General features: G+C 35.9%; 1 protein-coding gene across 2 annotated transcripts in view; it reads right to left on the bottom strand.

The window, feature by feature from the left end:
- LOC126976461 (Ca(2+)/calmodulin-responsive adenylate cyclase-like) overlaps positions 1-12,877 on the bottom strand; it is a 177,602-nt gene that overhangs the window by 127,615 nt on the left and 37,110 nt on the right. For both annotated transcript variants that reach the window (XM_050824781.1, XM_050824782.1), the window contains exon 2: positions 1,741-2,025. In XM_050824781.1, the coding sequence (XP_050680738.1) occupies positions 1,741-1,956 (216 nt within the window). In that variant the 5' untranslated portion in view covers positions 1,957-2,025. The remainder of the gene's footprint in view (positions 1-1,740; positions 2,026-12,877) is intronic.

Below are 12,877 nucleotides of genomic sequence, written 5' to 3'. Positions count from 1 at the left end.
CGACACGTATTGCGCCTCTACACGAGGCATCCTCAGGTAATGTTGACTCACGGCAGTTTGACAGCAAATATTGGCGGAATTTAAGAAAACTCAAAACATTTGGATGCACTACTGTTCAGTCATACTAAACATAAATATGGCAAAACATTGATGACAATGAATTTGTGGCTATATTTCTCTTGCCGTTTTTAATAAATTAACGTGTACGTTAAATATTTGACTCCAGTACTCTGTAAAGGTAGCACACACAATACCAACATCAGAGAAGAAAAATCTTGTATTGCATACGAATAGCATCAACGACGTTTGTTATTCCTTTAGGGGATAATGTATATGTTTCTATAATAAACTACCATTTTATAGTGCATATAATAGTACCTACAAAACAAAAACATTGACATAATTTCATAAATTTATTAAATTTACGAAAATAGAACATTTTTTAAGCCGCTGAGGAGAACTTCTTTTGCTTAGGAATAATATAATAATAATAATATTGACACACTTTTACACAAATTATATTACCCCAAACTAGGCATAGCCTGTACTATGGTTGCAAGACAACGATATATTTAATACAATATACTTACTTAAACATACATAAATACATATAAATATCCATGATTCGGAAACAAACATCCATATTCATCATATAAATGGATTCGAACCTGGGACCTCTAGCTTAGTAGTCAGGGTCACTAAGCATTCGGCTATATGGGTCGTCATGAAGAGACATTATGGAACCTGCCACATATTACATCATAATAAGCTTCGACGTCAAAATTCGAAAAAGCGTTAAATATTATTGATCAATAAGAAACAATGTAAAAAGTTAAGGTTCGATTCGGATACTGAAAGTTGACAGACGACTTAAAGAGAAAATTATGCTTAGGTACATTGTCTTTAAGCACACTTACCGTTCCGCTATCAGACTTTTTTTATGACACTTAGGCGTTCAGTTTATGGAAATTGATACGCCCTGCTCATTACAGTGCAGTACCGCTCGGGATTCTTGAAAAACTCAATAATTTTGAGCGGCACTACTATTGCGCTCGCACCTTGACGCCGATGATTTTAAGTCTCATTTGCCCAGTAATTTGACAAGCTACTTCAGACCGTTACACAATACTGCTTCACGGCAGAAATAGGCGACGTTGTTGTACCCATAATATAGCCGGCAACGTGTGCAAAGGAGCTACCCACTGGTAGACTGCGAATGAAATATGTATATTTGTGTAGAGAATGTCATTGGGTTTAGTATAGACATAATTTGCCATAGACTAACAACAACAGTCTGTAGTGAGAGGGATCTGTATCTTGACACAGATTAAATTCACTACACTGCTTAACAATGTGGATTCCCTGCTCGTTATGACATAAGTACATTGTACCTAACTCCATTAAAAAGTGTGTGTGTAGTTGTATGCACGCAAGAAGTTATACTTCTTTGGCGTAACAAAACAAAATTCCTTATAATTATATATTCCTCGTGCTATTCTTCGTTTGTAGAAAGAACAATATTGTAAAAATCTTGCAACAATGGTTTTGACAATTAATTATTAAATAACTTGACTTGAACCCTTTGCCTATCCTAATAATGGACGAAGAAACCAAAACAAAATAACGAATGTCGCAAACGTCAGATTATTTTAGAAACCAACTTCACCCTGTTACATTTGTGTTATAGCGCACGCATCTTTATCACTCTCATGATATTTTCATAAGTTGAAACAGACAGACCTGAGGTGCTCTGCGCCAGCCCCTGGTGGCGTCGAGTGCCGCGAGAGCCGCCGCCAGCGCGGCCCAGAGCGCCAGCGCGGAGGTGACGGAGGAGCGCTGCAGCTTGCAGGCGTAGCGCGCGTACAGCTCCTCCAGCTCGCCGGACTCGAAGCGGCGCCGCGCGAGCAGCCGGGCCAGCGGCCCGCGCGCAGACATGGCCTTCACCGCGTGGTCCATCACCAGCCACCACCACCACCACCGCCGGCCTCACCTGGCGCGCGACACCACCTGCGGCCGCCGCCTCATCTGTCAACATTTCATTATATAAATAAAAATAAATAAAATAGCCTTTTATTTCTTACAGCTTATAAAACATGAAGTTGTATTAGATTAAGTTAGTTTACCTACATACGATTATTAGTTTTGTTAGTAATTAACTTTGGTTCCTAAAATTTACTTGTGTTAGTTTTTCCTTAATCCTATATTATTATTCTTCATTCTGTAAGAACTCCTCTGTAGGTGAAGGCCTCCTCCAAAGATAGCCAGTCTCTAGATTGGGCTACTTGAATCCAGTTGGGGCCAGCTGCTTTTTTGATGTCATCTTCCCAACTAGCTACAGGTCTATCTCTCTTTCTTTTTCCCTGTGGTCACCGTTTTTGTCCATCTCTTGTCACGTATACGCGCCACATGTCCGGCCCACCTCCATTTTAGTGACCGAGCGTGTTCTAATCCATCTCTTGCCTTGGTTATATTTCTAATTTTGGTGAGCCTTATTTTTTGCATTTTTCTAATATTTAGCATACTGCGTTCTATACCCCGCTGACATGCAATTATTTTGTCCTTTGTTTTTTTGTTGAATTTCCATGTTTGGCAAGCATACGTGAGGCACGGTATTACGCACGTGTTTAGAACTTTGGTTTTAATTTTGATTGGCATGTTCTTCAGAGCCCAGTATTTGTTCCAGGTAAGCTGTGTCCTGCGTTCAACTTCTTGATCGTTACTATTGTGGTGTAAGCTAATTTGTTTACCCAGGTATATGTAGCTGTCTGTATATTTAAAAGGCTCGATACCAACATATACTGCTCTCTTTTCACTGTTAGTCATCAACATTGTTTTGGACAAGTTCATTTCCAAACCTACTAGTTTACTGGCATTATTAAGTGATTGTATCATATATTGGATTTCTTGTCTTGTTTCAGATAAGAGAACCAAGTCATCTGCAAACCTAAGGTGACTTAGGTAGGCATCTTTAATCTTAATACCCCGGCCTTTCCAATTGAGTTGACTAATTATTGATTCCAGTGTTGCTAGAAACAGCAATGGTGAAAGAGGGACGCCCTGTCTTACTCCTCTTTTTATTGGGAACCAAGGCCCAGTTGTCTCTAGTTTGATTCTGCTCTTGCTGTTATTGTATATAGCCTTGATTACAGAAATGTATTCTTTTTCTATACCTTGTGTTGTTAGGCTTTCCCATATACTTTTATGTGACACGCAATCAAATGCTTTACTGTAATCAATGTATGCAATGTAGAGTGGTCTTTTTTTCTCGCGGTATTTCTCAATCAGAAGTTCCAATGTGTGTATGTGGTCGATCGTTGAGTATCCCTTTCTAAACCCAGCTTGCTCGACAGGTTGACGCGCTTCTAATATTGAGTATATTCTGTTATTTAGTATTGATAAGAAGAGCTTGTAGATGCTAGGTAGCAGGCTTATTGGTCTGTAGTTACCTATATCATTGGGGTCACCTTTTTTGTAGATAAGGATAATGTCAGATTCTGACCTGGGTGGGTGTTTCTCATTCTTAATATACTTACTTATAAGCTTGGAAAGGGCAGAGATCTCATTTTTAGATGCTTGTGATTTGGGTTTTGTCTTCTGACATTCCTTCCGTTTCTCCATAAGCTGTAACGTGCGCTCTGACAGAATTTTATGTTCTTTATTTTTGTTTTGAATTGCTTGTATGCTTCTGGTGGTGGCTTTGACAATATAGTCATAATAGCTTTGGACTGTTTTATTTAACGGTGCTTTCAGTGTCTTATTTATGCATTCGTTGAATTTAGAGATATCGTCTTCGTTAGTTATTATTTTCTTTTGATGGTTATTGTATTTTGTTCAGCTTTTCTTTGACTGTACATGTAATATCGTTATTCTGACGGGCCTATGGTCTGAGGGGAAGTTTATATTCAGTACTTCTATATTTTGAAATAACTGGGGACGGTTTGATGGAACAATATCGATTTCATTTTTGTATTTTTTATCAGGTGAAAGCCATGTCCATCTGCGTTTTAATTTTTTCTTATAAAATGTATTTACTATTGACAGCTTGTTTTCCATAGCAAATTCTATCAATCGCTGTCCCCTCTTATTCCTCTCGCCATATCCGTTCGGTTGCGTCACTAGATATTCTTCCTTTTTTGGTTTATCAATTTTCGCATTCCAGTCCCATCAGTATGAAATCTTTATGTGATATTTCAATCGCTTTGTTTAGTGTACAGTAGAAATTGTCAATCTCGTCTTTGTTAGCTTTTTCAGTAGGGGCATAAACTTGTATAATTGACAATCGCGTATCTTCGAATACCAAGTTTAAAATAGCAACTCTTTCTGATAGGCCAATGTAGCTCACTATGTTGTTTTTGTGGCATTTTCTTATTATAAAGCCTACACCATACTAGCCAGGCGTTTGTCCCGTGTAGCATAATATAAAATTGTCATACTCTTCTATTCTGTCTCCCATGCGTCTAGTTTCAGACAGTCCTATTATGTCATATTTGATGTTTGATAAGGATTCATTTAATTCAATTAAGCGTTCGTATGTTGAGAGTGTTTTAACATTATATGTTAAAATGAAGAGTTTTCCAGATGTTCTAGTCTTAGTTGTGGTGCTGTTAGGCATTTTGGTTGCTAATTTTAATTTTGTTTGATCCTTTGGAGGGTTTTGGTCATAATCTTCCACGGCGACCAGCCGGCTTGGAAGATGTGTATTATTTTTTTGATATTATTTCCTTTATATTTTCCGTATGAGAGGGGTGCTGTAGTTGCTAATATTTTTCATTGCTATTGTCCCTTTTTCCGGGTGCGCTATTTGGGGTTTCAGTAGTCAGAAAGTTCAGGATCCCTGGTTTCCCGACGTCCTCTGACAGACTAGACGATCTTTTATATTTCGTCTGGGAATCAGTATTTTGAGTCTTGTTCTTCTTGCTAGTCAACGTTCTAATTTCGTTATGCCCGGTGAGGTTGGTTTCAGGAGACGTTGAAAGCATTCTTTTATTTTTGGCTGTTGTGTTCTTTTTGTCTCGTATTTTCAGTTTATCATATATAGCGTTTTGCTTCTTTAGTTGGTTATTAGTAGCAGGAGAGGTAGAATAGTTTCTTATGCTTTTTTCACTTCCAGTCATACTTTTCTTGACGATAAGTTTGTCATAGTTTAGGACGGCGTAGTTGCCAGTATTCCTTTCCTCTAAAAGCTTTGGGTGTAATTCTCTTCTATTATCTAAGACTTCTTTTGGATAATCTTCGGAAATATGTATGTATGTCTTTCAATTTTTTCTTGCCTTTCAGAATATCACGTTTCTGCCAATTGTTTACAAATGAAACTAATACTGGCCTTTCCTTCTTATTTTTACTATTTGGTTTCCCTATCCTTCGTGCTAAATTAAAGTCTTTGAGGTTGAGAGAAATATCGAGATCACTACTTATTTTTTCATTCATATTTTTACAAGTTCAGACGAAGATTGTTCGATTTCTTTTAGACCATATATGATTAAATAATTTGCTCTATTGCCTCTTTCCAATGAACAAATTTTATCTTTTAAGTATTTATTTTCCGATTTTAATTGTTCAATTTCACGAGTAAAAGGCACTAGTTTTTCATCTATCTGTGAAATAATCTCTTTTGTTTGTTTTGCCATCTCAATTTTCATCTGGTCAAAGAATAATTGCATATTATTATCCATCGCTATTACGGAAATAAGCAACCTTGATATTATTTGGAAACGAACGTATTTATTAAATTAGTAGGTGTGGAATGACTGGTTTTGAATGGTCGTGTGTAGAGTCTTTAAGATAGGTTCTTTTGTCTATGATTTCTGTACGTCAAATGTCAAGTGTCAAGCAAACTGTCGCATAAATGACAATATGGTGTGACTGTCATTATATAACTAACTAAAATAGATAATATTAATAATTGCAAATAGACAGTTTTTTTTTTATTCCACGATTAGGCCCACCGAAATGCGGTGTATATTATTGAAACATATATTGATTTATTCCTTTTAATCTCTAGATTACAACGAAGAATGAGAAATACTTACTACAAGAAAGTGAACGTCAAAATAACCTAAAAATTATTAAGATATGTTATGGTAGCGTAAGTGTTTCTTTATGTCTAGCTTATAATAAAGGCGTTTGTCTTTTTAGGTACCTACTTGGAACTAAATCTTAAAACCTTAAAAAATATAATATGATAACTAAAATATATTATTAAAGGTTTCGAAGATACTGGCAGCGTTCCTCATTTGAATAGCTAGTCTAATTATTTGTCCGAGGTCTCCTGTGATGTCGACTAAAATTTTTGCTATTTCCTTAAAAACCTTATATCGCTAGGACCCCACGTTCCAAGGGTCTCGACACCGAATGGGACGAAATCATATTCGGAGCCTAGACCCCTGTATTTGCATGCTTTAGCCTTTTCAGCCGCTTCATAACTTACATCATTTATAAACTTTTTTTTTTAATGAAAATAAGGGACGAGACGAGCAGGACGTTCAGCTGATAGTTATCGATACGCCCTGCCCATTACAATGCAGGCCCGGTCAGGATTCTTGAAGAATCTCAAAAATTCTGAGCGGCACTACAATTGCGCTCGTCACCTTGAGACATAAGGTGTTAATTCTCATTTGCCCAGTAATTTCACTAGTTACGGCGCCCTTCCGACTAGGCGCCATTGTAGTACCCATAATCTAGCCGTGCATCCTCATAAATAAAGTATCTTTTCTAATTAAAGCGAAGCTCTTATATATATAAAAAATTATAGATACTTGAAATTCAAGTCATAATTATAAAACCAAATAGAAATTGTACTAAGCCTTGAAACTCTGTAAAATTTGTACATTTTTCTCATTAAAATTTCTCATTTGAGACCTACGAACTAGTTTTATTTCATAATTTCGTCAGACGCTATTAACAAGACTAGTGTCGTATCAGTAATAATTAAACTACAAGTAAAATCAGTTTATGACCAGAAATGACGTGTTTTTATTAGACGAGAGACGCTTTACTACCAGGCATTCGTGAAAAATTAATTGGGGGTAAGTAGTAATTTTGTGTTTTATTAGCTTTCTGAGCAAATGTTGTTATTGTTTGTCATGATTGAAGTATCCGAACGAGCTTGAACAATCGCCATTACAACTGGCTTTTCCAATTTCTTGGATATTTAGGTCTGGATTCATGATCATTGACGATACGTCTATCAATCCAAATGGAGTGGAGTTCTTCTAAATCCGTTTCGTCAATGTGAAAAATGCATGACAAAGTGAATGAACTTTGGATTTTCAAATGAATTGAAATCCATGAATCCCATCCAAATGGATTTCATTCGCGGCCGACTGTCAGTGTCAAAAACTTGCGTCACGTCCATTTTTTTGTGATTATTGTCTCAGTTTATACTCTGGTGTTGACGGTGGTTTATTTGCTGTTGTATGTATAAATAGCCACTGGATTATTATAGTCCGTCGGATGTTCTAATTCCCGCACGTCGAGACAGTGATTTGCCGCCATCTTAGTGACGTCATAATGGCGCCAGGTCCAAGCAAACATTAAAAAAATAACCAATCAAAACTATCGTTTGCAAACAGATGAGTACCTTCTGACATCAAGCAGATATTCCAACGATACGACCCCCATAACATCGCTGTATGCCCGTCTTGCTTGAACTGTAATATCTCATGTATTTATAATTACACCCATACCCAAACCGGTAAACAAAACTACTATAATTACATCGCTATTATGGTAGAAATAACCTAGGTGTACGGCAGTACTGTCCGTACAGCACTGCACGTACAAATCTCCTGCCAATATACGATGTTATCAATATTGAAATAACCTAATACTGTTATATCAATACATCAGCCAATAAATCTACTATTATTCGAGCAATGACTAACCACAAAAATATCCACACAAGTATCGTAATCCACTGTTTAACCAACCCCTTATACAAACTCCCGTCGTACAAAAAAATAGTGGACCATAAAATATTCAAGTCTATAATAGCAAAGCCACATTATTTAAGAGGAACATTAATATTTCGTCTGTCGCTAACGACTCCCAAGTTGAGTTGGCATGCGCAATGTCGACCGCGTGCTATTGTTACGGTACAACTTACTTACACCCTTTCATTTACCTGTAAAATAATTACGAAAACGAACTTGACGCGTGGATTTTGTTAGAAATAATCTACTAAAATCTGAAGTAACAAAAACAGTGAATACATTCGTTCAAACACTTCGAATGAAATCTGACAAGAATGCAGGTATATAAATAAAATGATAGAGGTTTTCATTTGTGCGCGGACAACCGGCTATATTATCACCACATCGGCGCCTATTTCTGCCGTGAAGCAGTAATGTGTAATCATTATTGTGTTTCGGTCTGAAGGGCGCCGTAGCTAGTGAAATTACTGGGCAAACGAAACTTAACATCTTATGTCTCAAGGAGACGAGCGCAATCATGTGATCGCGCAAAAATTACTGGACACATTTCAATTAAGTCTTAAAAGTTTTATTCTTTAGAAAGTTAATCTTAAGTTAAAAAGTTAATTATCAAAATCGGTTCACCGAGTCGAAAGTTTTGAGGTAAGGAACATAAAAAAAATCATACCGACGAATTGAGATCCTCCTCCTATTTTGAAGTCGGTTAAAAAAATAAGAATCTGTCACTTATTTTATGCTAACAAATTACGAATATGTCACTTATTTAATGACATGTGTTAGACATTACATTAGAAATTAATTATTTTATGCTGCTATTAGTCCACTTGAGTGAACGAATTCACTAGCAATAAATTACAAGAAGCGATAATAAACCAGTAATATATTAATTGAACAAACTTTGCCAACTATTGATGTAACGCAAAGAACGGCAGTAAACTAGAGCATTACATCTTGTTGAACTGAATTATTATCGATAACAGAAGAGGCGGATGGCTATTAAAAGAACATATCTTTATCTTAGTTGTAATGAGTGCCGTATCGCTCGACGGAAACGGGCATGTATTCTGGGAACTCTGGGGGGGAAACAGGGGCGCATATCGTAGTAATAGCAACATATAAACAATTTGTTTTAAATAATCCATCTCACTTCTAGGATTAAATATACAAACCTATTTGTACACAAACTAAACGTTCGAATGACGGATGAACCATAAAGCCGGATCTACATTACGATACAAGATGAAATTAATTTCATGACATACTTTCAATTTTTTTTATGAAAATAAGGGACAAAAGAGCAGGACGTTCAGCCGTTCAGGATTCTTGAAAAACCCAATAATTATGAGCGGCACTACAATTGCGCTCGTCACCTTGAGACATAAGATATTAAGTCTCATTTGCCCAGTTAGCTACGGCGCCCTTCAGGCAGAAGCACAGTAATGGTTACACATTACTGCTTCACTGCAGAAATAGGCGCCGTTGTGGTACCCATAATCTGGCCGGCATCCTGTGCCTCCCAAGGAGCCTCCCACTGGTAAAGTACCTGTGGAACAAGTTTCAATAAAACTAATAGTAATATTTTCTTTGATTAACGCGAGTATTACACATTTAAATAAAACACTTTTTAAGGGATTAAAACGCGTGTAAAAGATTTTTGGGCAAAATTACATTCTTCTTATTATTTTAGTTAACCCGACACTTGAAGATCTTTCCAGATCTCGTTTTCAGGGGCTGGAAAATCTGGAAGAAACAAGCAAAAATCTAATGTAAAAAGTTACTATTACACGCGTTTTAATCCTTTAAAGTGTTTTATTTAAAACAAGTAGTATCGTAAAATTCACAGTGTGTCTATGTTTATGGTTCCGCCAACATCAGAGCTGTATTTAGCATTGTAAAATTTTGTCATAAAGATGTTATTACATAAAAAATTAAGGAAAGGTTGTCACGAAAAAAAGACGTTGGTGGGTTCGAGGGTGGCTAGTAAGATAAGTTGTTGAGACACAGTTAAAATCTGAAATAGCAGATGAGGATCCTGAGAGCTATACAAACTTATCTTAATAAAGGTAAAGGGTTCAAAGCATGATATTTCATTCCATTGAACTCCTAAACTTATGAAAAGATTCTAATAGCTTTTATTTCGATTTGGGACCCATATTTATTTTGTATCCAGCACAGAATAGGTAAAATCCAGGACATAATTTGTATGAGATAGTTTGACGCACAGTTTGACAGTTCTGCTGTGAAACAATTTCATTATAACAACTGAACGTAGTGTTTAAATTCTCTTTGATAACCACAGGCAGCATATTTGATTGATGTTAAGAAATATATAGACAAATTGATAAAAACAGTATTTTATTTACTATGTACAGAACAAAGTCTGTCAGCTAGTATTATTATATTTTATTTTTATACTTTTTCCAGCTGTCCAGAGCATATAAAAACTACCAAGACTAGAACCGAAGGTCCAGCGTAAGCGCTTTCTCAACACTAGTTTCGCGACCCGTTTAAATACGATGACATATTTAGTTACATAACACTATTTTATCAAAAAATCACAAACGACACGAAACTATTCCCAGAGCTTCCCGAGTGTATTTTAAATTTATTTACAAACCTATTATTTTTGCAAAAGTTTCACTTCAATCGCGATCTTATATTACACGCACTCTTTTTATATTCGTCAAAATAAGCAAATGAGAATTAACATTTAGTCTTAAGGTGATGAGCGCAGTTATAGTGCTGCTGATATTTTTTGGGTTTTTCAATGGGTAGGCCGTATCAATTACCATCGTCCTGCTCGTCTCATCCCTTATTGTCATAAAAAAAAACTTAAGGTCCTTTTACAAATCATAGCTTCATGAAATTACACAAAATTGATGAATGCTCAGGATGTGGACTTTTGAGAGGCGCTAAGTCACAGGATGGTGAGGTGCGGTGCTTCATGGTGGGGTGGGGGGGGAGTCACGGTCACGGGTCAATAACCCCGCCCGCGGCCGCGGCAGCGCGGTAGACGAATGAATTGCAACACAGCTTCAAACGCCGCACTTATCTACAAACGTCATAATCATCTTGAAAGCACTCGCGGCATTTTATCTGTTTCGCATCTACACTGTTATTGAACCGACTTCAAAAAAGGAGGAGGCGCTTATTGAAGGCCAAGTTGGGGTCCAAATTTCGCGAAAGCCTAAGTATTTTTAAAGTTATACTTCTTTTGGCGCGTGCGAAAACTTATCAGAGTGAATTTTTACACACAACAACGACACCCAAATTCAAATAACTCTTCTAACTCATATGTCTACTGAACATTAAATAAATTTCAATATTTATAATTTGTAAAATAAAATAACTAAATTATGCGGTATAATAATATTACTTAGATAATACCTTCTTTATAACAATATTTTTAATACAAGCTTAAAATAGCACGAGAAATATTTTTTTAAGGATTCTTGTTTGCTACGCCAAAGAAGTATAATTACAATTGAAAGAAGAAGTATAATATATATCTTGCGTGCATACATAAGTTCATACATACATACATCATTTTTTATACAACCCCTATAATTTTTCAACTGTTTTCGGGGGGCAATCACTGGGTTACTCATTTTTATACGCTAAGGTTAAAAGCCACCAGTGAAATCGCGGAGTCGCATAATTTATGTTCTTAAAAATCCTGAATACAGTATAGTTGGCAGGGCTTATCATACTCCATCAGGTTTGCTATTCTCGTTTCTTCTTTTATTAAATAAATAACACCGTGATATTAAGAGAGCCCTTCCCGGTCCTGTCTATCGTCCACAGGAACATGGTGGAAAAGCATGATGTTGTATCTAGCGCATACCTCGTGTTGACGACAAGCAAGAGAAAGCGCGAAACATTGAATCAAAATAATGTGCAGAAATTCCATAAACTTATTTCGGGAAATACGTGTTTTTGAGTAATTCTTAAAAATTTGTGAAATAAATGTTTATCATATAGAATCTGTTGATAATGTTATGTATGTACATAAGTGAATTTGCTAGAAACTGTCATAGCAATTTTGTTAACACGAGGAACAAACAAACTTGTAATGCCTTCTACTCGGCTAGGCCGAGTTATAGTAAGTCTTTTGTGGGGCGTTGTATATGCTTTTACAACAACATTATGTTCAATACAAGTGTACTGCGAAATTCAAAAGAATTAAACGATTGTGTGGTAAAGGTTACTATAACATTAATGACATTCTTAATTATACCACTGATTTGATTGACACAGGCTAATAAATAATAAATGTTATTGTACGATTTTTACATTGTAACTATTTTTTTTTAAAAAGCCCGCTTTTTATGCGCGTTCTTCTCAGGTCTGAGGCATACTTTTGTAATGGGAGATAGTTTTTGACTTTCAATAAGTGATTTTAAATCCTATTTTGTATAAAAATATTTGAATTTGAATCTCCATTACAGGTACATGTGCGACTTTACTATCGCAATGTTTTCTTTACTTTTACAATTTATGAGTTCATTAATCATCCAAAATTCAGGTCAGATTTTGTGCAGCCTATATCGTGCACAAATAAGCAATTTCAGAGCATGAGAAGTGAAAAAATCATTTATTACTAAGCAATAAGCATGATAACTTTGTATGTATGTATCTGTAGACTTGCAGAAAACATTTTAATTGGAAATAATTAACAGTTCTTAAACGAACACAAAACCCAAAAATTTTATTACCAAGAAAATTAGTACATAATGAAGGTTACACAAGTTAAGTAGCTATTAACGATTCTTTCTACTTAGTTTAAGTATCTTATCGGGTGCTTAATAAAGCTGTAGAAGATACATTGAAGGGTCAATTTATCTTTGATGTTAGGGAAGTAAACTTGTCTTATCTTATCATAATGAGCAATGTGAATCAGTTTTCGAATTCATATGTACGTTTATTCCACGCTTTTTAGGGTTCCG

Source organism: Leptidea sinapis, chromosome 41, assembly GCF_905404315.1.
Source record: "Leptidea sinapis chromosome 41, ilLepSina1.1, whole genome shotgun sequence".
Taxonomy (NCBI): domain Eukaryota; kingdom Metazoa; phylum Arthropoda; class Insecta; order Lepidoptera; family Pieridae; genus Leptidea; species Leptidea sinapis.
This window is presented reverse-complemented; position numbering and strand designations above follow the sequence as displayed.